Source organism: Acomys minous, assembly GCF_964271855.1.
Source record: "Acomys minous genome assembly, chromosome: 8".
Classification (NCBI taxonomy): Eukaryota; Metazoa; Chordata; class Mammalia; order Rodentia; family Muridae; genus Acomys; species Acomys minous.
The window spans coordinates 69,604,450-69,630,333 of record NC_140489.1 but is presented as its reverse complement, the minus strand read 5'-3'; the positions used below and the strand labels follow the sequence as shown (position 1 = coordinate 69,630,333).

At 40.3% G+C, this 25,884-nt stretch overlaps 1 protein-coding gene across 1 annotated transcript; it reads left to right on the top strand.

Moving 5' to 3' along the window:
- Nucleotides 1–438: 438 nt before the first annotated feature.
- Nucleotides 439–3,290, top strand: THAP5 (THAP domain containing 5; the record flags this gene model as incomplete). The annotated part of the gene is given in 5 exon segments (XM_084792405.1): nt 439–649; nt 1,548–1,609; nt 2,426–2,503; nt 2,507–2,523; nt 3,254–3,290. Coding segments are annotated over 5 exon segments (405 nt in total), but the record flags the coding sequence as incomplete, so codon positions are not given.
- Nucleotides 3,291–25,884: the final 22,594 nt, after the last annotated feature.

Below are 25,884 nucleotides of genomic sequence, written 5' to 3'. Positions count from 1 at the left end.
CATTTGACTTATCCTATATAAAATGGATTTGAATGAAAACTTGTAATTTGTGCACTTACTTGCTACTTCCAGCAAACTATGTAATAGTTACATATAACCCATAGAAAGTATAAATAAACATGCTTTGTAGCAACACATGTTTTTGTTGAAGGAACACTGAAGTGCTTCTCAGCTGTTCTCAGATGGAAGGCTTGGCCACTTACCAGATCTTGTTTTCTTACAGCACAGTTGTCATGACAGTGATAGTTGTAGAGATTCTGTTACTTTGCAGCACTCAATAATAGGTTACTTAGATATTCAGGCTAGGCATTTGGCAGAATTTTAAAGAATATATCACATTTTCTTTCTTTCTGCTTTTTGTTTGTTTGTTTGTTTCAGGTTTTCTCTACATGACAAAGACTTTAAAAGTGTTTAAAGAATATTCCGTGATTTTCTTGGCTTCCCAGTGAATACCAGTTCCTGTGTAATAACCGTTTTATTCCTGACTCTCTTGACATCAGATGGGGTGTCTGTTATTTAAAGCAAACTGCAATCCCAACAATGTTTTCTTTGCCTCAAGACTGTCAGGTGTTGAAATGGTGGAGAGCGGGTCCTGCTGAGGAGGGTGGCACAGTGCTGGAACAATTCTCTAGGTGCTTGAGTAGAGAAAGTAAGAAAGATTACTGTTGAGAAAACAGATGCATGAGGATCTGCATGCAAGATGTACCCACCTTGAAAGTATGACAGTTTCTTTAAAGTTTAAACTGTTCTGAAGCCATTTAAGAAACAACAACAAAAAGTGGCCTATGCATACATATATTGTGTTATGATTAATAATTAGATATAAGGTAAGATAAGGTATAAAGTGTAAGGTACCAGATGCCAGATACTATGTTGTAGAGGAGTTTATTAAATGAGCATGGGAGGAGAAGGAAAAGGGGAAAGGATACCCCAGGGGCGGGGGGGAGTAAGAGGGAAAGAGAGTAGAGAGGTAATGAGGGGAGAGGTAGGACTGCCCTTTTATATAGCCCCGGCAGGGCCATGCCCCCGCCCCCGCCTCCCATGGCAGGTAAGCAGTTGACATCACAGGTAGGCAGACTGAAAAACTCTTAACATTCCTATCTTTTCCTATAATTAAAAAAAATGAGGAACATTGGATTGTTTTTATATAAGGTAAGTTAAAGTATACAAATGTAGGTTCATTGGAAACAGCTTTTGGCTACCATGTAAGGGGAAAAGAGAGAGAACAGTAGCAAGAAAGTGTCCAGATTATATAGTGAAGGGACAGAAAAGTTTTGCTCTGAAAGTGTAAGGTAGAAGGTAGGCTATGTCAGCCATGTCCTGCAGCAGATAGGGACCAAGGAGTGCTGGGAGAGCCTGGAGCTGTCTGTCCCTGGCCTGAAGCACACCATTTCAGCCTTTTATAAATGGATAAGGGGTGAAGTAATCATCTTAACTACTTCCTGCTAGCAGTGGGGCAGCGATAGGGGATTTAAAAGGCTGAAATGTTGGCCAGGTTCCGGAATGGGCTGTTGCATTTGCTGTCCAGGGTCTGAGAACATCTGCAGCTGGAAAGGGCAATGCAGGTCTAGCTGGCACAATTTCTGAAGTTGAACAGGAGCACTTATGGGTAGCTGCTTTGACGATGTCCCAGATGTAGGAAGTCTAGCAGGATACTGGAACATATATGTGGGCAGAAGACAAAGTAAGTTAGGGAGAAAATTCCCTTTAGGTCTACATTTAAAACTCTTGGGAGAGCACAGAGAAACGGCAAGAGACAATGTTGACAATGCATGAAAATTTTGGGAGAGCAAAGAAAAGGTCTGGGTATAGAGAGTGTCCTTCCATTTTAGCGGTTTAGTTTTAGATCTGTCCAAGTTTGGTTGCAGAGGCATGTAAGCTTAGAAGCCCTTAATGTAGGCATAGGGATTTGAGATTCTCTAAAAAACATCCCAAAGCTGTATTAGAAGGAACAGGCATCTGGACGTTTTCCATGGAGAGGTGAGGTCAGTAACCCTTTAGGGCTTCCGCAAAAATGGACAGTGACCCAAGAAAAACAGTTACAGACTGGCCAGTGGCTCCTCAGTCCTGACCAGCAACCTAGAGCACATCTTGACAATGGATTGAGCTGGCGCAGAGACATAGCTACCCAGTGCACTGGGATATGGACAGCAGCTGCGGACAGTGAGGACAACTGCGGTAGGAAGCTATGCCTGAAAGCTCACCTAATGGGTTATGCTTTACTGACTAGTCATTTGAAAGACCTAAAATGTTTCTCATATATTGAAGAAATACTGCTTTTAATTTTTAATTAAAGATGTGTTTAAGTAGCACTTTCTTGCTTGAATAAGTCTGGCCAGTATACTGTTCAAAGTTATAGTTACATAGTGCCAACTCATGCAAATCTGTAAGTATATCTTTTTCAGAATTTAAAAATATTTCCTAGGGAAAAGATACTTCTAAAAAAAAATCTGACAAGACAAGATTAGGAGATGAGAAAGAAGTATGCCTAAAAGCTAAATCTTAAGAATCATTTGCAGCCAGGTGGTGGTTGTGCACGCCTTTAATCCCAGCACTTGGGAGGCAGAGCCAGGCACATCTCTGTGAGTTCGAGGCCAACCTGGTCTACAAAGTGAGTCCAGGACAGCCAAGACTACACAGAGAAACCCTGTCTTGAAAAACAAAACAAAAAGAATCATTTACATCAAAAACTCAGGTACTCCCTGAACTTGCAGAGTTTCATGACTCATCTGCCCTGGTAAAGGCACCAGCTCCAAGAGTAGAAAGTATACAAAGTAACATATTACCTCTTTAAAAAGATACATTAAAAAACATCAGTAAGTCAAGATTTAGGTCTGGTTGGGTTTTGTGGGTCTTTTGAGAATCTAAATTCTACAACTATGGCTTTGACAACTTCAAATTTAGAAGACATTAACAAATCATTCTTGGGTTTTTGTTTTTGTTTGGTTTGGTTTTTCTTTTTTTTAATTTTATTTTATTAATTTATTCATATTACATCTCAATGGTTATCCCATCCCTTGTAATGGTTTGATTTTTCGAGAGAGGGTTTCTCAGTGTAGCCTTGGCTGTCCTGGATGCACGTTGTAAACAAGGCTGACCTTGAACTCACAGAGATCCACCTGCCTCTGCCTCCAAAGTGCTGGGATTAAAGGCGTGCACCATCACCACCACCACCACCACCAATACCACCTGACCAAATCATTCTTGTAATCCAGACTTTACAACTAATTCGATGGAAACTGTGTCAAATCAGGAAAGCTCATTCCTCTTCAGCACAGTTAAAGAATTAAACAGAAGCCAAGTGTGGTGGCTTTTAAAGGCATGCCTTTAATTCCAGCACTCTGGAGGCAGAGGCAGGCAGGTCTCTGAATTCAAGGCCAGCATGGTCTACAAAGTGACTACAGGACAGTTAAGGCTAACACAGAGAGACCCTGTCTGGCAGGCGGGGGGTGGGGGGGTGGGAGGGGCATTAAACTTAATTAACAAATATTTTATTACCATTTTTATACCCACAGAAAAATTCTAAACCTACAGTTAATTCTTTTATACCAGCTCCCAAGGAAAGCATGGATATGGAAGAAACAGACATTGAAAACTCCTCATATAAAGATGTAGACCAAGCTGGACATGGTGGCGCATGCCTTTAATCCCAGTACTCGGGAGGCAGAGGCAGGGGGATCATTGTGAGTTCAAGGCTAGCCTGGTCTACAAAGTGAGTCCAGGATAGCTAAGGCTACACAGAGAGACCCTGTCTCGGAAAAAAAAAAGATAGATGTATGTTCTATTAGAGTTAAGACCACAACATCCTGCTCTGTTCCTTTCTCTCAGAACAACGGAGAACTGGAAAGTCCCCAAGCCTATATCCTAGCTAATCAACATAAACTGCTTTGTCTAGCTATCTAGATACAATACACTTGGAATGATTATGTTTAGCTAGTCAAAATGATGTAGTGCTGCTCCACATTACCTGGTCGTTACCTGGTTACAGTGTTTATGTAAAAAGCCTGTCTTAGAAACCGACCATTGTCATAGTCTGGTTCCTGAACCCATAACAGAACCACAAACTCTATGAAGATTGAAGTACATGGAAGGTCTTAGAAGGCAACTACAACAGGAGAACTGGCTGTATGAAGAAACTATCAAGATGATAGAGAACCATTGCATAATGTATGAAGTCAAAATGATATAAAGAAGTTTTTAAAACTATGATTTTTGTGTAAGCTTTTTCCAGCTAAATCAAACCATGTGAAGTGAACTTTGTCCTGTAGATAAAGTTCTTTGAAGCTATGAATGTACTCTATTGTCCTGTTCTTAAAATGCTCATTATAAAAGGGGAAAGTAGAAGAGTTGTTTGGCTGAAGAAACAGTTTCACTAGTTGATCAGTTTTCTGAAATAGTTAAAATATAAGATTTACTTATAAAATAATAATTTAAAAAAGCAGTCAAAACTGCCCAAACTACATCAGTCCTATTTATGCTATGGCATATAACTTGAACAAGTAGAGTCTTGATCCTCAGAGGGCTGGGGATGAAGCTGTGTGGTAAAATACTTGCCTGGTTTGTACAAGGCCTTTGGGGGGGGGGTCAATCCCCGGGACTTGGTAGGGATGAGGGAGTGAGGGGGCTGGGGGGAGCTCAGTCCCTAAACTGTAAAATATGGACATTTATTCTTATCATTAGTTGTAGAGGAATTTTAATTCAAAACATGCCTGCTCTGGGAAGAGATCAAATCCTATGTCTGTGTGGTCTGGCTGGAATGCAGAGACACTGGGTATTGGTGGGCACACCTTTAATCCCAGGAGACAGGCAGATCTCTAAATTCAAGGCCAACCTTGTATAGAGCAAGTTTCAGGTAAAGAGAAACTTAGGTCCAGGCATAGTGGTACACAACTTTAATCCCAAACAATGAAGGTAAAGTTAGTTTGTAGAAGAAAGCACCCATGTTTGAAAATGATGTCTAATTGAGTGGCAAAAAAGTGATGAATCAGAGAAATATTAGAATAGGCTATGCCCAACTCTCAAAGGAGAGGAAAGGGAAGCTACTTAAGGGAGCAGTACAGAGAATGGGGGAGGAGAGGAGACAGTTTTACCAAGAGAGTTTTAAAGAGGTTGAAGAGAGAGCAGGCTAGACACAGGTAGAGACAGAATGAGAAGGAGCCCACAGATTAGGATATACTGCAAGAATTAGTTTGAGGCTAACAGAGCTGTTCAATCAGAAGCTGAAAGAAGCCAGTTTGAATCACTCAGCTTGGAGAGGAGTTTGAGCCAGAACAGGTAAGTTAAACCAGCCAGCCAGAGCTCAGAAAAAACAAGAGAGAGTGAGTTTATTCAGCAGTAAGCCTCAGAGGATGAAAACATTCTAGGCCTAGATAAGATTGTATGAGGACTAGAAGCTTCCAGGACTAGGCCTAGGCTAATCAGATGAATACACTTACTTTTACTATAAATAATCTCTTTCTTTGAAGATACTTTGTTTATAACATTTTGTACATAATGTTATATACTTGTGTAATAGTAAAAGATGACTAGAATTTAATACTAACTATTAGATTATCCTCAATATCTGTTCTATGTTGTATAACCATTTGGCCTATAATATAAAGGAAAAATACCACTATTAGAATTTTATTTCAGTTGAACTCAGCTGTCAAGAGAGAAACTATAGAAAGAGAATATCTATTTCAGTCCTTTATCTGTGTGGTATAGCTCACCATTATAATATAGTCATTTAAATGTCAACTCCCTAAGTTTATAAACCTATATTTATAACCAAGGAGTTCATTGGTGCTAATCTTAAATACAATATTTTAGAGGTCATAGTTTTTAATATATGTCTTAATAAGTATGTTTTTAAGTGTGTTTCTATCATTTTTACATCCAAATAGCATAATATTATACATTCCCTCCTAGCTATATTTTAGTATCTTGTAAGGGAGAAATTACACTAGTTAAGACTATCTAAAGAAAATTGATGGTGACAAATTAAGTAAAAATACTGTTTGTATTCGTTTTGGATTTTGTTTTTTTTGTCTTCACTTTGTAAGTGACTTTATTCCATTCCCTTACTGACCCTAATCCATGCTACCCTCACCTCCTAGGTGCTTAGACATGTTTTGCCTGTGGTATGTTACTCAGATCCAGGTCACCCTAGCAAGAACTCACTGCAAGGCAGTCAGCTTCTCAATGGTGTTGGACCTTTCTTCAAATTCTTTTTATTTGGCTTCTTTGTCCAGTTTCAAAACTTCAGTGAGGGTTAGTTCTTCAAAATGTTTCTTGATAGTATGGAAGGCACACCCAGGTGAGGGCTTTCTATGCTTCTCTATGGGGTTTCCAGCTTGTTCCCAGCCTTTCAAACGTTTGAAGCAGAAAAAAAGCCCTTCTGCCATCCCCTCTGGAGTGCAGAAGCAACCTCCAGAAGGGGACAGTTCGTGAAGGTGGAGAGGCAGATACAGCTGCCAGGTCAGGGGCCAGTTCCAGAGTCGCCATTACACTAAAGCCACAACCTTCCATATTGAACCTCTCCATATTAAGGGAAAAAAATGTAAAACTGAAGACTAGTTAGAACACAAGTGTGAAGAATGGGTGATTGTCCTTAAGAATCAGTTCAGAACAACTGAATGTGTTACTTCTGTGGCATTGAGCAAGGTGCTTGTGGTCCCCTTCTTAGATTTTGGTCAATGAAAAAATACTCTAAACTGATGGTTGTGAGAATTCTGTAATGTTTGGTGACCTAGAAAATAGGGGGTGCTGAAAAACTAGTAATTGTCCCTGAATTACAAATAATGTTTTCTAAGTGGATGTTGATTATTTTAACCATAATTGACTTCGTTTCTTCAGGATACTAAAATTAGTTGATATTATACACAGCTAATGTAAAAATACATTATCGTTTTATTAGGTGACTATGAATGAAAGCAGTATATCCCATGTTACATTTTGCTAATACACAATTTAAGTAATACAGCAAAAATAACCTTAGAAGTGAATATCATATTAATTTCCTATTTGTTTAAAGTTAAATTTTTTTCTAGAATAATGTGTGTATCCAGCTGTGTTTCTTTAAACTTAATAGACTAAAATAAGATATTTTCTTGACTTGTCTGTAATAAACTGAGGATGTTCTCAATCTAATCCAAATAACCCCTGTGATAGTTTAAATGAAAATGGCCCCATATGCTCATGGGGAATGGCATTATAGAAGTTGTGGTCCTGTTGGAGTAGGTGTGGTCCTGTTGGAGTAGACGTGGTCCTGTTGGGGTAGGTGTGGTTCTGTTGAAGTAGGTGTGTTGCTTAGGGTGGCCATTGAAACCTCAGAAGCTCAAGCTAGGCCTAGTAGATCAAAACACAGACATCTTCAGCTTCTCCAGCACCATGCCTGTCTGCCCCTGGCATATTTCCTGCCATGATGATAATGGACTAAACCTCTGAAATGATAAGCCAGCTGAATTAAATGTTTTCCTTTATAAGAGTTGCTGTAAGTCATGGTGTCTCTTCACAGCACTAAATAAAGCCCTAAGACAACGTCTTAAGTTTTATTTGTAGATTCTGACCTGCTTTATTTTTTATTTGACTATTACAGGAACCACTTAGTTAATTTTGCACATATTGTTAACTTCCTTATAGTTATAAAGCTAAAAAGTAGCTAACTATGTCTTATATAAGTTATATAGTTATATAGGTACAAGCTAGCTAACTCTGTCATCCACCTACCACTTAGTTTTCTAGCTCAGAAATAGTAGGTATTTATTAGTACCTACTAAATAAAAGCCAAACTTACCATTATGACTGTGATCTATCATTGTGTTTATCTTGTGTTCTACCCACACTAGATTTGTTAGTACCTCCTAAACGTACTAGACAAATACACCCATCCCTGTGTCTGCTTGTTTTATTCCCTAACCTCATCCAATATGTCAAAATATACTTTGATTGATACTCAGAATAATGAATCCTGTTGAGATGTCTACACCTTTATCTCCACATCAGTGGATGTCACCCCACAAAGCAATATATTCTGCAGATGTAGTTCACATCACAGATCTTTAGATACCACCATTCTTTCTCATCCATGTTGGACTAAATTTTCAACTTGTAAATACAAACAAACACTGAAGTTGCTTTTGTTAGGTAATTTTTGTCACATCAAGGAGAAAAGTAACTAATTAGGGAAAATTTTCTTCCTAGAGAGATGCAATATGAGGACACCAAAGTGGATTGCCACTTGCTAACATTGAAGACAGGAACAAAGGAACATGGCAGCATCCTCAAACTAGAAACAGCTCTCAGTTTATAGCTAGGAAGAAAGTGCTGACCTCAATCCTAAAACTAAGTAATCCAATTCTTCTAACAATCTAAACAGATATATTCTCCCTCTAGAATGAAATATTACCGTCACCATATGCCTGACATCTAAATAACTAAATAAAGATGTTTCTGTTGTTTTAATCCACGATATTATATTTGGGGCACTTATTGCAAGCAGCAATATGAAAGTTTAATTTATTTAAGATTCAACTTTCTTTTACTCAATTAAGTCTCTACCCCCATGCCTTAAAAGTACATTTTAACCTGTGTTCCTTAGTTCAAATTCATTAAAACAGTTTTCTTATTGAAATACAATTAATGCTTTATTCAGAGGTTGCAAGCATTGAATAAAATGTTAAAATTGTTTATAAACTGTAAAAAGCTACTAAGATGTCAGATAGTAACATTGTTATTTGATTTCTTTTGTAATTATCTTAGACCAAAGTTCAAAAGTTGTATTTATATGCCTATATTTGTCCACTGAGACTTAATATATACAAAATTCAAAATCTATTGCTGCCCTTAGTTTCCTTTACTTACTTGCTTACTGTGATTTCATACAGCAAAGTATAGGCTTTTATGCATTTTTTAGCTTCATTGTTGAGCACAGTTCCTATTATAGAGACAGAATTCTGTGAATATCTGTAAAATGAACAGTAAGGCATACTAAACCAGAATTCAAAACTATTTTGCTGTGTTTTATTCTGGCTCCACAGTAATACAGCAAGCATATATATTAGTCACTTTGCAGCTTTGTGAATATAATATTGCCCACTGCTCAGGCTGACTCTGTAAAATATTAACTTGAATGCAATATAAATAATGATACTTAAATCTTTCTTGACATGATTACTAATATGTGGTTAAAATAAAGTTGAGTGCCATCCAATCTAAAGTTTCATAACCTCAGGTCTGGACCATGGAAGCCTTCAGAAGGGTCTTTGTATCTCCTAAAATTTAATGAAAAAAATGTATGATATACAAAGTATAGCTCTTTTCTCAAATGATCTCATAATTCATATTGAGACAGAGTCCCATGTTGCCTATCTGGCTTCATATTCACTGTGTACCAAAGGATGACCTTGAAGTCCTGGCTCTACCTCTCAAATTCTGGGGGTACAGACACATGCTGATGTTCTCAGTCAGAACTTATAACTTCTATTAGATTAGAAGAGAGATAAATCAATCTCCCATTATCTACTGATGCTTGAAACAGTAATATTTTCTATTTTATCTTCTGCTGTTCCTTAGAGAAACATACAGATCTTTGCATTACTCCCTAAAGCCCTGCAATATAGAAATGAGAAAGATGTGAATACACAAATGCCAGTCAGCTAGATGGTTTAATTAATCAGAAATAGAACCATGGAAAGAACAACAACTGGTCCATAACAAAGCAGGCTGGTAAGTTGTTTGTGAAGAGAAAGAAGAAGAGGAGGAGGAGGAAAGAAATCTGATGATTTTCTGGAAAATAAATGATAATTTTCAGAAAACAAGTGCACAATGGTTTGGGTTTTTTGTTTTGTTTTTTGTTTGTTTTGTTTAGATCATTGGAAATCAATGTGTATGTTTCATACTTGTTTTCTTGGCTACAAATACATAACTGAACCTGAGAGGTGGGACTCAATTTTAGAGAGAACTATCTTTAGTTGGCTTAGTGAATGATCCAGGCTTCCTATTATTAAAATTATGTTATTGGCCAAGCGTGGTGGCGCACGCCTTTAATCCCAGCACTTGGGAGGCAGAGGCAGGAGGATCTCTATGAGTTCAAGTTCAGGATGGCCAGGGCTGCACCTAGAAACCCTGTTTCAAAATAAGTAAGTAAGTAAGTAAATAAATAAGTAAATAAATAAAAGTAGGTTTGTTTAAGTATGTACAATGGACTAGAAGATCATAGATGTAAAATGAGATTATTTTTATTGAGTTTGCAATCTTGGTTCGTCCAGATGAAAATGAAATCACTGAGACTAGAATGTACCTGAACCCATATGAAAAAATAAGTCAATTGACTCAGCAATTGGTTGCTTAAAAATACTTAATACAGGATGAGAAGCCAATCATACTATTCTAGCTTTTCAGACCATACCTATACCATCATTCAACTTAAAACATCTATTACTTGTCAATGTTAATTAAACAGCAATTTGTTTGATGTTGCTAATTTGTGCTTTACGTATCTAAGATACCATTCAGCACATCAACTGAAGTCTACCTTCTACTTTAGTTTCTATATTAGTATAGAAAGTACAATTATCAGTCTAGCAAGTATTTCTTTCTACAACAAAAGGCCTGACAAAAGCAACAAGGAAGGAAGGGAAAAAAAAGGAGGGAGGGAGAGTGGATTTACTTTGGCTTACAGTTTGAATGTGGAGTCCATCATGGTGGGCACAGAATGGTAGCAGGGGATGTAGGGAGCTGGTCACATTGTATCCACGTTCAGCAAATAGAGATGCATGCTGATACTCAGCTTACTTTCTCTTTTTCATTCAGCCTAGTGCCCCAGGCCATTAACTAACAGTTCCTCCCAAAATTAAGGGAGGTCTCTACATTTCAGTTAACCTAATCAGTTTAGGAAGTGATAAAATGCAAAGGAAAACAATGCTGAGCAATACAAAGAGGACATACATTCTGAGCTCAGAAGACTAAAGAATCTGGCATGCCTTGTGAAAATGACCTTGTTTCCTTGGTGCGTGTACAGGTGCACATTACTGGCTGTTGCTATAAAAACACGTGTATAAAGAAGAGTATTGTAAACAAAACCTTTGTGGTACTGAGGACTGAAACAAGAGTTAGTACAAGTGGCATGTGAACCACTGAACTACTCTCTGACCCACAAAACCTTTTCATGAGATAAAACACTGACAAAGTTAGCCCAAGTCATACATATCCACATTAACTTCTCATTCCTTACTTAAGTGCTGAATAAAGAGGCAACACTATTAAAAACAGAGACTAGGAGCCCCACACACCTGTAATCCCAGCATTCTGGCAGGCAGAGGCAGGCAGATCAAAAAGAATAGAGAACAGACTGCTCTGTTTTGAAGTATAATACACGGTAGGTGAGGCCTGTAGCAGTCCCCAGCATGGCAAACATGGCACTGGCAGGTCTTGCTCTTTCCCTTTCCCTCACCCTTGTAAATAATACCTTACCTCCCTAAAGCTAACCGCCATAATTTTATTATGCCACACTCATTCTTGAGGTTGGTCACCAAGGTCCAAATATCAAAGTATTAAAGTCTAGCCATCAACAGTCTGCTAATTAGCATGCCCAATCATAACAAACCACTTCATTCTAGCCCATACTAATACAAACCTCCTCTTTTATCCCCTCTTAAAAATCACACCAGTTACTTTTCTATTGCTGTGATATAACACTACAACCACCACAACTTATAGAAGAAAGTGTTTATTTGGGGTTTCCAGTTCCAGAGGGTTAATCAATGATGACTGAGAGGACAGAGCAGGCAACAAGTGACTGGAGCAGCAGCTAAAAGCTCACATCTTTGCAACAAGAAAAACAGAAACCCCACACTGAGGATTGGTAGAGGCTTTTGAGACCTCAAAGACCATCCCTCAGTGACAGACCTCCTTAAACAAGGTCACACTTCTGAATCCTTCCCAAACAGCCTCACTAATTGTGTCTCAAATATTCAAACATATGAGCTATGGGGCCATTCTGATGCAAGCAACCAAAGTATGGGAGAAATTGTTTCCAAACATATAGAAAATGGCTCCCCAAAAGTCCTCCCCTCCTTCTTTGTTAACTGAGGCAAGACTAAACTTTAAGCTGGCCCTGCCCCTCACCAACTTCAGCACTTCAGAGAGTGTGCCCGGCACCTGGCTTGGGCAGCCCAGTAGAGATAGCCTGAGTGACCGAAAGCATGGGTGATCCAGCCCCCAGAGCATGAGCTTGGAAGAGCTGGCCCTACCAATTGTCTACAGTGAGGTAGCATGGACACAGGGGTAATGGCCCCTTTGACATCTGCCATGATTGAGAGAGCTGACCCCAAAGTCATAAGAGTGGAAGAGCTATTGCTTGCTTTTTGATCGCTTTCTCTTGGCAGGGCTGCCTCGCCAGGCCACACGGAAAGGGGACACACACAGTCCTGATGTGACTTGATGAGCTGGAGTAGGTTGGTGGAGAGAGGCCTCCCCTTTTCTGAGGAATAGGAGAGGGGTAAGAAGGGAGGGAGGGTGGGACTGGAAGGAGAGGAGAGAAGGGGTTACGATCAGGATGAATAGATTAAAAAAAAAGAGTGGGAGAGCTGTCCCTGTCACTCACTGGCTGCAGCACTCAGGAAAGTGGGCCCTGCACCTCCCCTAAGCAACACAGTAGAACTGGCCCTGATGGCAAAAGCAATGGTGAGCTAGCCCTGAGGATATAAGAGTGGGAGAGATGGCCCTGCTGACTGCTGACTGCAGCACTAGGTTAGCTAGCTGGGGTAGTGCTGAAGAGCTCACCCTGTGGTGCCTGTGCAGAAGAGGTGATGGGCTGACCAACTCAGCTATCACCCAAGCCCAGATCCAGGCCTTTGAGTTGGCCCACCCCAACATTTCCCTCATCTATGAGCTGCTGGAGCATGTGAAGGGACAGGTCCTGCAGTTCCAAAGCTGCAGGATCTCCATGACACAGAGCAACAACAGGAGTTGCAGTGAGGTGCCAGTATTGATGATTTGGCAGAAGCCTGAGGCCTGGAACTAGATCAATGACTCATTGCAAGGAACATTTGCAAGTAAAGACATGTGGACAAAAGTGTATACTATGGGACACACTGTGACACACTATAGCTTCCACAACAAGATGTTTTCTATGCTTGGTTTGTTTATTTTTAAAATTGTTGTTTTTATTTTCTTTTAGGAAGAAAGATGCGAGGGCAGAGAGGGTAGATATGAAGGGATGGATACAAGTGGGGTTGGAGTGCATGATATGAAACTCACAAAGGGTAAAAAGGTTTTTTTTTTATTCAACTCTGCTCCTTTATAAACACACATATGTTGTTTGTCCATTCCTCTGTTTTCACAAACTATTGTTGTTACTAAATCATGTTTCATTGTATTGAATCTTTTCTTATCAATCTCTGTGATTAAGCGTCGTTAAGAAGTGGAGGCCAGTACCTACTCATATTTGACACCTAGCAGGACCTCAGATATTTATGGAAAATCACTTCAAAGATATGCTGTTGTGGCCAGCTTTGATTGACAGGTGATCATTAAAGCCAAATGCATAATGCATAGATCATTCAATTTAAGTACTTAAATAATATTCAGTTGTAAAGCTTATCCACATATGCACATACCCAAAAGCAGAGAAGATATTCTATGGGAAATTGGGACCACGTAAGTAAAAATTTGTTTTTTAAAAAAATCTAAATAGGGTGGGGTTGAGAGGTTTAATATGTTAAAAATACTCATTTCTTTTCAACATAATAATAAGTGAAAAACAAGTAAATGAAACTTTAAAAATTTAAATCCCAGAGGTACTAAAAGTGATTCATTGGCTGTTCCTAAACATTCTTCTCATTTGTGAAGTTTTAAAGTAAAGCTTTAATATTTTCTAACTATACTAACATGGATAATTATCTTCACCTGAGTGATCAGTCTCTTGATTTGAAAGTTATGTTATGAAATTTAAACTTTGCTTCCTTTTTTTTTTTTTTTTTTTTTTTGGTTTTTTGGTTTTTTGAGACAGGATTTCTCTATGTTACAGCACTGGTTGTCCTGGACTCACTTTGTAGACCAGGCTGGCCTCGAACTCAAAGCGATCCACCTGCCTCTGCCTCCCGAGTGCTGGGATTACAGAAAAAAGACTATACTGATTTGTGTTTTATTATACATTACTCTTTTTTTGTTTTGTTTTGTTTTGTTTTTTGAGACAGGGTTTCCCTGTGTAGCCTTGGCTGTCCTGGACTCGCTTTGTAGACCAGGCTGGCCTCGAACTCACAGCGATCTGCCTGCCTCTGCCTCCCGAGTGCTGGGATTAAAGGAGTGCGCCACCACGCCCGGCTACATTACTCTTAATATACTGCTATGTGAGTGTGTGTAATGTGTGTGGGTGGGTGGGGGCTATGTGTGTGGTGTGTGTTTATACATGTGTGCAGGTACATGGATCCATGAAAGTACATGCAAAGAAGGATATTGCTTGTTCTGTTCTATGACTTTCACTTTTTAAAAAACAGGGTCTCACTACGTACCCCTCCCTGGCCAGGATGTAGGCCAGGCTGCCCTTGTACTGGCTGCCTCTCCCTCCCCAGTGCTGGGATTAAAGAAGTGCTCTACTTCACCTGGCTTCACTTTCCACTTTATTCCATTGAAACAGGCTCTTTCTGGTGGTGTGAATGATAAATGATTCCCACAGGCTTATGTATGTAAACACTTGGCATTCAGTTTGTGAAACTGTTTCAGAAGGTTATAGAATGCTAAGAATGGGAGCCATGCTAGAGGAAATCACTGGGGTTGGGCTTTTAGAGTTTATAGTCTCACTCCATTTCCAGTGCACTCTCACTGCTTCTTGTGTACAGTTAAGATGTGATCTCTCAGCTTCCTGCTCCTTCCTGTGTGCCTTTTCCATCATTGTGGACATCTAGTGCTCTGAAAACATAAGCTAAAATGAATCTTTTCCTTTTTGTCTTTTGTTTTTTGTTTGGTTTGGTTTTTTGAGACAAGGGTTATCTGTATAGCTCTGCTGTCTGTCCTGGACATCTGTAGACCAGGCTGGCCTAGAACTCAAAAGGTATGCCTGCCTCGCCCTCTTAAGTAGTGGGATTAAGGGTGTATACTACTATGTCCAACCTTACATTCCTATAATATAGTCTCTAGCCATTTTTAAATCCTCAAAATTGTTTTTAATATTTATTTTTATTTATGTATATGTGTGCCTGTCTATGTATATATGTCACATGTAAAGACCAGAAGAGGGCCTCAGAATGCTTGGAGCTGTAGTTAAAGAATGTTGTGAGTTACCTCATGTGAATGTTTGAATTCAAACCCTAACTGTCGATCTAGCCTAGTTCTGATTTTTTTTTAAGGCATTAACTTCTTAAACTCATTAGCATAGAGTTGTTCATAATTATCTTCTGAATGTGTGTAGGTTTTGCTGTTGTTGTTGTTGTTGTTGTTGTGGTTTGTTGTTTTTGTTTTGTTTTCCGAGACAGGGTTTCTCTGTGTTATCTTGGATGTCCTGTACTCACTTTGTAGACCAAGCTGGCCTTGAACTCACAGTGATCTGCCTGCTTTTTCTGCCCAAGTGCTGGGATTACAGAGTGTGCCACCACACCCAGCTTGAATGTGTGTAGTCTTAATAACATCTGTCTTCCCCCTTTCTTCCTATTATTGATAATTCTTGAGCTTAAAGTGATATTTTTAACCTCCTTCACAAATAGGAAATAATAGTTGGGCTGTGGTGGCACACATCTTTAATACCAGCAAATACCAGGAGCACTCAGGAGACAGAGGCAGGTGGATCTCTGTGAGTTTGAGGCCAGCTTTGTCTACAAAGTGAATACAGGACAGCCAGCACTATAACACAGAGAAATCCTGTATCAAAAAAACAAACAAACAAAAACAAAAAACAAAAAAACAAACACAAAAACAAAAAAAAGGAAGTCCCAGGTGTGGTATGTGTAACTTTCTCACTCAAGACGCTAAAGTTTGTTATGAATTTCTGTTGTTCATAACATTAGATTTTCCCCCGTGTCTTTATCTAAAACACTACAATGTTTGCTCCTCAGCTCATGAAGTTTGATTTTGTGGTCCTCAGCTTCCATCTCTAACATGTGTCCTGCCCAATCACACATATCCATCTATAAGGTTAGAAGATACACACTGCCCTCTCTACTTATGGTAGACACGGCTACCACACTGTACCCTAGCCTTTCCAGTTAGAATATCCATGGTGATGCCATCTCAGACACACACCCCTAGTACACTTAGCATACTCTAGCTCCTGAAGTGAGAGGATGCACAACCCTTTGCCCTTGGCACACACGCCCACCATATCCCACATCTGGTTCACGGTGTCAGAGAACACACATAATCCCTGGTTCTACTTCTGATGTGCATTCCCCTCCCTGTTGTGCTGCACAGCATCTAATGCATGAGGCCAGAGGGTATAAAGCTATCCTCCCCACCACTGAACACCATATTAACTGTATCTAATACCATATCATATCATATCATATCATATCATATCATATCATACCATATCATATCATACCATACCATACCATATCATACCATACCATATCATATCATATCATACCATATCATATGATAACATCATATCATGGACCTTATCTTGTGAAGCCAGGAATGTGCTACCCATTACAAAGCTGGAATCATCTGAGCTACTTCACCTATGGATCCTCACCAAGTGTCTTTACAGCTGAACTCAAGGCAGTGCAGAGCTAAGTGTATTGGTTAATACTGATTGTCGTCTTGACAGGATTTGGAATAACTTCTGAGACAAGCTTCCAAGGAATGATGTCACCCACAGTGGTGACTCCTCCCATCTCAGTAAGTCAAGACTATCTCCTACAGGGACCCCCAAAGGCCTAGCTCCCTTCTTATTTCAGATTCTGCCAAGTGGATGCTGAGCACTAACTTTAAGAACATCAAACTGTGAGCCTAAATAAACCCATTCTCCCATAAGCTGCATGGGAATTACGTTACACTGTGCCAACAATATTTATCTAAGTCAGAAAAGGGGTACACAAAATGAAGGCATTGCTGTGACAGACTTTACAATGTGCTTCTTAGGCCATTAAAACAGCTTTGTGGCTGGAATTTGGAAAAGCTGCCTCTTTGGCAAGAAAACTCTTAGGATTTTGCACACAGAGCTTAATGAGCCATTTTTGTAGGAAAGTGGAAGGTAAGAATCCCAAGGACCACAGAGGCCTAGCTTGTGAGATTTTAGAGAGGACAGTGACTATCAGGAACTTGACAAAAAACCATTTGTTGATATCCTGACAAAGAATCTGATTACATTTCTCCCATGATCTGATCATTTGAGTAAGGTTGAATTTGAAGACAATGGACAAATTTGTTTCACAGAGGAAATATCAAGACATTGCTCAGCCTGTAGCATGGCTGCTACTTACTATGCATCCATTTACACTTAGAAAAAACCTGAAGTGGAAGAATATTAAAAATGCCCTTTTTTTGTGAAGGACACAAACAAGTTTAAAATTATCAATGTGGTAGGCTTGAAAGCAACTGTTACAGGGCTTATCACCATTAAAACATTTAAACTCTTAGACTCGAATGGTGGCCTGAAGAAAGACCACACTCATCAAAGGCTCCATTTCCTGAAATGAAAATTCATTTGAAAGGAGAGAGCATCAACTGTTCCAGAGACTCCCATCAAAGGAGTCCGTGCTCCTCTAATGCTTCTGCCCAGAAAGATGCCTCTAAAAGGTCAGTACACAGAAACTGATGAGGCTGTGGTCCACCTGGTGAGGCTCTATCCCTAGATGGCAGCATTTTTCATGTGGTACTGATGTAGAGACTAAACCAGCACCATTTTGTGTTCAGGGCCTGAGAACTTGACAACACACACACACACACACACACACACACACACACACACACACACACACACCACCACCACCACCACCACACCACACCACACCATCCCCTGGTAACTTGGAGTTCCTCATGAGTTTCAAACTTGCAGCTAGCAACGTTTCCTAGGAGCTTGCACCTGTGGCCAACCAATCAGTGATACAGGTCACAGTGACCAGAACAAATGAAAAATTCCCCCCTGTGGTCTGGCCCTGGTTCCTCACCTTGGCCCTGGTCACCCAGCCAATCGCTTAAAGGCCAACATTCTTGTACCCCTCTAACCTATTATGTAACAGCAAGGCTTGGAAAAGGCTTGGAAACCCCCTCCTACAGGTTTTTTTTTCCCTTTAAAAACCCTGTTCCCCTAGCACTAGGGGTCGCCCTCTTCTACCAGGGGCTTGATGGTCCAGGCTCTGAACTTGACTAAAAAAATGAGACTCTGTGATTTGCATCTGGCTGGTTCCTGGTGATCTTTGGGGGTTTCACAACTTGGGCATTACACTGATTTTATAGGCATAAATGCTGCAAGGCTGAAGGAGTCGTGGAAGCTTGCTCCTCCATTCCAGAAAGCCACTGAGGCCAGGCAATGTGTGCTAGGGCCAGAGTTCCTGTAAAGATCTCCTAAAGAGACCATTGTTTGAAGCTGCAGAATTAAACCTTAAGTTTCAATGGGAGCCTCAGGATTTTAGAGATTTCGAGACATCCATCAAACAAAGCTGTAGGCATAAAGTTGAGCTGGCCCAAGAGAGAAGCTATGTGCATTTCATATGCAAGAGCTACAGGGGTGTAGTTACCTAAGCCCTTTAGAGACTAGATAATTCCATCAAGAGTTTTTATATCAGACATGGAGCTGCATAATCTGGTGATTTCCCTGTTGGGATTTGGTCTAATTGTTCCTTACTATGCCTTCATCTCTCCTGTTTTGAATAGGAAGATTTACTCTGTGCCACTATATGTTGAAAGGATGTAATCTAATAATATATACATATATACACATATATACATATACACACATATATGTATAAATGCATATATACATATATACATGTATATTAACTCACTATTAAAAGATTGCCTGGTAGGTAGCAGGGTGTGGTGGTACACATCTTTAATCCCAGCATTCAGGAGGCAGAGGCTGGCAGATACCTGTGAGTTTGAGGCCAACCTGGTCTACAGGGTGAGTTCTAGGATAGCCAAGGCCACACAGAAAAACCTTGCTTCAAAAAGCAAATGAAAATAAATAAAAATAGATTGTGTTGGGTCTTAGATGAGACTTTCAAACAGTGTTGGAATTGTTAAAAATGTGAGAATGTTGGAAGTTGGATGTATTTCTGCATTATAAAATAGCCTTGAGACTGGATGACAAAGGATGGAAGGTTATGTTTTAAATGTTAGGGCGTGCGTAGGAGCTTGACAAGTGGTGGGGTTTTGATAGCTAATTTTGACTACCAATTTGCTGGTATGTGATCATCTAGGAGGGCACACTTGGGAGGAATTACAAATTCGGTTAGCCTGCAGGCATGCTAGTAAAGCAAGTTCAGTGAGGTTGGAAAATTCTCCCTAAAGAAGTGCAACATTGTTCTCTGGCCCTAGGTCTTAGACATAAGGTATAAGCATTCATTGCCTTTTGATTCCTGGCTGCAGACACAATGTTACCAGCGCCCTTAAACTCTTGTTGCTATGACTGCTCTAAAAGAATGAACTATAACTTAGAGTATGTAAAAACGAATTGTTTCTCCTTTAATGTGTTTTACTCAGTGTATTGTATAACATCAACAGGAAAGTTTACTACACTGATTAAAGGCCAGGCTCATGAAGACCAAACATCACATGGAAGAAATGAAGAAGGAAGTTTACAAGTGCCAAAAACTGAGCCAAGTGTGGTGGTACATGCCTGTAATCCCAGCACTCCGGGACGCAGAGGCAAGTGGATATTTGTGACTTCCAGGCCAACCTGGTCTACAAAGCAAGTCCAGGACAGTCAAGACTACAGAGAGAAACTCTGCCTTGAAGACAAAACAATCAAAACAAAGTTACAAAAATGAAAATGAAAAAACACAATCCACTAAAACCTATGGGATACAACTAAGGCAGTCCTCAGAAAAACCTTACAGCTCTGTGTGCTCGGGTCAAACACTCACAATGAGCTCAAATGATGATGTGTCTTAATGCCTTGGGAAACCAAAGCCAAAACTAGTAGTTTTAAAGAAATAATGTACCTGGTCAGTGGTGGTGCACACCATTAATCCCAACACTTGGGAGGTGGAGAAAGGTGGATCACTAAGAGTTCGAGGCTAGCCTGATCTACAAAGTGAGTCCAGGACAGCCAAGGCTACAAAGAGGAACCCTGTCTTGAAAAACAAAACAAAACAAAACACAAAACAAAACAACAACAACAAAAGAAAATAATGTAGATCAAGGCAAAAGGCAATGAAATAGAAACAAGCAACAACAACAAAGTTTCAATGAAACAAAGAGTTGGTTCTGTGAAAACAATAAAGAATAATTTGGTTAGCCAAATGAACCCAAGAAAGAACAGAATCCAGGTCCTCTGTAAGAGCTGCCAATGCTCTTCACCTTGAGCAATCTATCCAGCTCCCAAGTGACTGTTTTCTTTGTTGAGGGTTGGATTGAGACAGGGTTTCTCTGAGTAGTCCTGACTGTCCTGGAACTGACCAGGGTGGCCTCTACCTCCCAGATCCATCTTATGCTCCCAGAATTCTGGGATTAAATGTGTGTGCCATCATGCCCAGTTCCATGTGACTATTTCTTATAGTCTAGGAGACTATCTCATGATGTAGCTCATGTATTTTATTGTATTGTTTTTGTTTGTTTTGTTTTGTTTTGTTTTTGTTTGGTTTTTAGAGACAGGGTTTCTAAGGTTATATTGTAATTCTGTTTTCTTCCAATTCCTACATCCAAAGTTATGATGGTTTTGGGACAAGTGGGTAAGTACAGACAAAGTCTTATAGTTCTAAAAATTGTGAGTTTTAACCTGATAATGTAGTGTTTGATTCAGAATAGGAATACTCAATATTTCAAAATAAATCCTTCAAAATATTTAATTACAAAGAGAAAAGGAGGCTCTTCAGAATGGAAATTACATTTATACAACTACCAAAGTGACCAGAGAAGATATTATTCACCATAAGGCAAGTCAAAATCATGTATCATCAGATAGTAGTGAGCTCCGAGAATACAGTGTCACTTCTGTGAGGTTACCAACAAAGATACATAAACTGAATCTAATCATGAGGCAAGATGTAATTTAAGAGCAAACTACAAAGTAACCAGTTTGTGTTAAGTTTGCCTCAAAGACTGAAGAACTGTCCCTAAAAGAAAAAAACTAACAACCTATGGCAATTACAGGAGGCCTCAGGATTAAAGGATAACCATGAAACATTACCCTATTTTTTTTTTCTGGACACATGTTTTATTTCTCTCTTTAAAAATTATTTATTTATTAATTATTTATTTAATATCCCTTCTCCCAGTCCCACACACACACCTTTTTCCGCTCATTCTCCACTCTTACCTCAGAGAAGGGGAGGTCCTTTGTGTCTTTCAAACAGGTGGCCATGTTGGCTGTTCTCAGTAAAAGACCATCTACGTACTGGAACAAGGTTGAATTTAGGTTATGACACCCTGAATCCTATTGAATTTTTTTGTAATGCCTCCAAAATGTGTAGGGTAAATTTTTAACCTTTAGGATAGTTATGTCTAGGTTAACTGGGTAGTCTCTTTGGACACTGGATCAGTCCATTCAAAGCAAAATGGTCTAGCTCACTAGTCCCAGGAAAATGGAGAAGAAAGCATCCTTTTAAAAAGGATCTCTTAGCCTTTAATCCAAGCACTTGGGACATAGAGGCAGGTGGATCTTTGTGAGTTCGAGGCCAGCCTGGCCTACAAAGCGAGTCCAGGACAGTCAAGGCTACACAGAGAAACCCTGTCTCAAAAAACCAAAACAAATAAACAAAAACAAAACAAATAAAAAGGATCTCTCTAATCTCAAAACAACTTCCTTGGGCCTAGCTCTCTTTAATCAGAACCAGAACCAGAACTGAGTTCATAATACAGATATGCCTCCTATGATATCAGGAATATTTTGGTGTCAGGAACTCGACCGTCACTCTACTCCTCTCCCAACTCAGTGAGAGGAGTGGGGCCTTGAAATGTGTGTCATGTCATGGAAGTGCCTCTCCTGCAACCTCTCTGTCCAGAAAGGCTGTGATCCAGGCTGAGCCTCACAGAGTTTGGAGGATCTCACTGGAGGCATGCAAATGAAGAGAACCACAAGAGAAAGTTGACAACTGATCTGATTAAAAGTTTTAGTCCTTTATCAATGGCTAGACTAAGAGTGGGCTTGTGTCTCTGGAAAGTCTCTTGGTGTCCAAGCTGTAGTGGTGGTAGTGGTGGGGGTGGCGAGGGAAGCAAGGGAGGTGGGGGAGGTGAGGAGCTAACATTAATGAGGCATGAAATAGAGTGGCTTAGTAGCATCTGCTTTCTTTGCAAGGCTCAGTGGAAGCCTCCAGACAATACATAATCTAGTTAAACCACAGCCAAGGTCATTGACAGTCCCAAAAGTGTCTCTGTGAATGTGGCTGTTGGGGATCAAAGGCTGAGAAGTAGCTAGGTAGGGACTTTTGTGACACTGGGACAGGATGGCATTTCCTTAGTCATTTAAATCTGACCACATGGAAACATGAAAATATGATTCCAGAGCACCACCCCATTTTGAATTACAACTTTCATGTACTTAGTCTGGAGATCTGTATTTTTAGAAGCCCACTTGTGATTCCTTGCATTGAAAAACATTAAACTAACTCAAAGACTACTACATGACAATTATCCCATATTTAAAAATGTGACTCTCTTGCTTGATGCCTGTTTTGTTGTCTGCTTGTATAACTTAATATTCTTAGATGTTCAAATTTTGTTAAAGGGGGACCGGTAAGACAGAAATTCCTTTTCGAATACTACTGTTCTGTGGCAGTATACCTAGTCAATGAAGTTCTCACAGACAGCTTTAGTGCTTATGCCAACATAGCATTCATTTCACTACCTACAAATCAAAAAGAAATGGCAATTTCCATGTCTTCTTAAATAAGAATTATATTTTATAAGATGATAATTGCCATTCTAGAAACCTTTAGGAATATTTGTGGACTGTGAGAGAAGGTCAAAATTTCAACAATAAAAGGAACTTAGAGCAGGGCCATGGTGGTGCATGATTTTAATCCCAGCACGAGGTAGGCAGAGGTAGGCAGATTGCTGAGTTCCAGGGCTGCCTGGTCTACAGAGTGAGTTCCAGGACAGCCACCTGTGGCCACGGTGAAGTCCCAGCCTATGCTGCTACTGAGGGCCATGTCTGGGTCTGTGGCCACACAGCAGCAAGGACAGTGTCATTGTGGCTCACGTTATCACTAAAGACTATGTATACACACCTGCTCTGGACTGCTGCCTGAGACCACATGGATATCCAAGGGCTTTGAAGAGCTGGCCACACCTCTTATCTGCTGCAGCAGTCACCTGGGCAGTAGCACACTGGAGCTGGCTATGTTACTGGTGAGCTTCCCTGAAGACATGAGCATGGAAGAGCTGGCCCTCCCACTTGTCTACAATGAGATGGCATGGGAGTGAGGGTGATGACTCTCCCCAGTGCTGCTACCTGTGGGAGAACCGGCCCTGGGTCATGATAGCAGGAGAGCCGGCCCCACCCCTCACTGCCTGCAGCAGGGAGAGAGGGCCCTGCTTCTCACCTGGGCAGCACAATGGAACTGACCCTGATCGTGAAGGCACAGGTAAGGCAGCACCAAGGGCATGGGAGTGGGAGAGCTGGTCTAGCCTCTTGCAGGCTGCAGCACTTGCAAGATTGGGGGCTGTACCTTGACTGAGCTTCATGGTGGAGTAGGCTATGGAGATATGGATGTAGGTGAGCCAGCCCTGACTGCATGAGAGCAAAAGAGTTGACCCTGCCCCTTGCTGGCTGCAGCTTTGGGTAGGCTAGCTGTGGAAGTGCTGGAAAGCTTGCCCTGGTGGTGCAGATGTGGGAAAGCTGGTGTGCTGACCAGCTCAGTTACTTCCAAGGTGTTACAGACACAAGGAAAAGTTGGAGAGGCTTTGCTTCACGAAGTTCCAGAGACCTGTGGCTGTCCAGCATGATCTCTAGACATTCAGGACAGCTGTTGAAGCTTTGCTTGATAAAGTTCTAAAGCTTTCTGGCTGATCACTGCTGCCCTTCAATATTACATATGGTCCAGGTGTAATGTTGTCTAAAAACTACATATCTTGAAATCTGCTCTTTCTCCTAAAACTGCCTTTTTCTCTTTATTTCTCAGTCCTATTGAAATTCATATTGGAAAACTGAGACAATGATAAGAGTTCTTGGCTTTGACTGTGAGCCCTCAGACAGAAACTGCTTGAAAGTTAGGACCTTGACATAATAGTCAAGATACTGGCTAGATGCCCCGACCTGCGGGGTTCGACTAAAACTCGGGAGGGAGGTCACCTGTTGAGAATGCAAGACACAAAGAAAGAGAGCAAGTCTGATTGATCAAACTCTCAAACTTCATTAGTCAGGCAGCAGCTTTTATAATTCAGAAGCAGGGAAGCATATTGCTATAGTAACACAGCTGCAGGCTTTTCTCAAAACACAGGGAATTCCAGGCAGGGTCATAATGTCCTGCCACACAGGGCATCTTGCTTTGTCTTCATCTAGCTTTATTCTAACTGTTGACTCACAACAGGGTCACTTCATCCCTGTCTGTCTTTAGCTGCTGACTCACAACAGGGTCACTCCATCCCTATCTGTCTTTAGCTGCTGACTCACAACAAGGTCAGCTAGTTTCTGGTGAAAGGTAAGCTCTGGGAAAGACAGAGACTTAAAAGTGCAGACTTGGACAAGATGGCTGAACATTGGCCATATGGCCTTTTGTCCCCAACAGCTAGATACTGTTAGCTGTAGAAAAATTTCTTTAGAATCTATTTTGAGAGCAATAGAAAGTGGGATTGGAACGTTGTGCTTTAGAGATATTTTACAATAGAGGACACCTTGGCAGTTAGCCTAGGCTTGGATATCACACCTGTTCGCTTGAGACTGGGAATAAATCAAGTTTTTTCTTTATTAGAGAATATTTAGCTCAAGTTATGTTGCTATGACAATCATTTAAACACAATGACTTTAGCCTGAGGAAGTTTATAATTAAACTTTCTGAGTATTGTTTAAGAAATCATAATCAGGTTATGCTGGCCATTGCTTGGAAATTGATTTTTGCTGTATGCTTTATTGTAGGTTATATAGAACTGTTTGCATTTCCTTGTTAAGCTGTTCTCTTGCTTTGTTGATTTTTAAAAGCCCTATTGATTGTAAAAGATGAGAAAAATCATGATGTAACCTGTAATGAAAAAAATTGAACTTTAAGTAAAGTACTGGGGTTGGCCAAAGGAATAAGAGACAGAAAAGCAACAGTAAGCATGTGAGAGAGACAGAAAAGTAAAGTCCTCCTGGGCTTTAAGACCATTCAATGTATACCACATATGTCTGGGTCTAGTATTTCTTTTTTCCTCAGTTCCTCAACCTTCCTCAATACATGGTTCCTATAGCTCATTGTTTCCCAGTGGTTGGTTTTCCTTAATCAGCTGTTCATCACCTGCTCAATTCTCCCTACCAAGGATCTACCAAGACTTTCTCTTCTCTTCTCTTCACTGTTTCTGCAGGACCCAGGCCCAGATTCAGGGCTTTGAATTGGCCCACACCAAAATCTGTATCATCTGAAAACTGTTGGGACTTAAGAAAGGGCCAGTCCTGCTGCTCCAAAGATGCAGGATCTCCATGGCACAGGGCAACAAGAGGTTAGCAGGGAGGAATCCTGATGAGGGTGCATATTGATGGTGTCACAGAAAGCAGAGATCTCAAACCAGACCAATGACTCATTGCAATGAACATGTGCAAGTGAAAATGTATGGACAAAGGGGTATAAGATAGGTCATCTCCACAAACAAAATAAGACAATTCAAGACAAG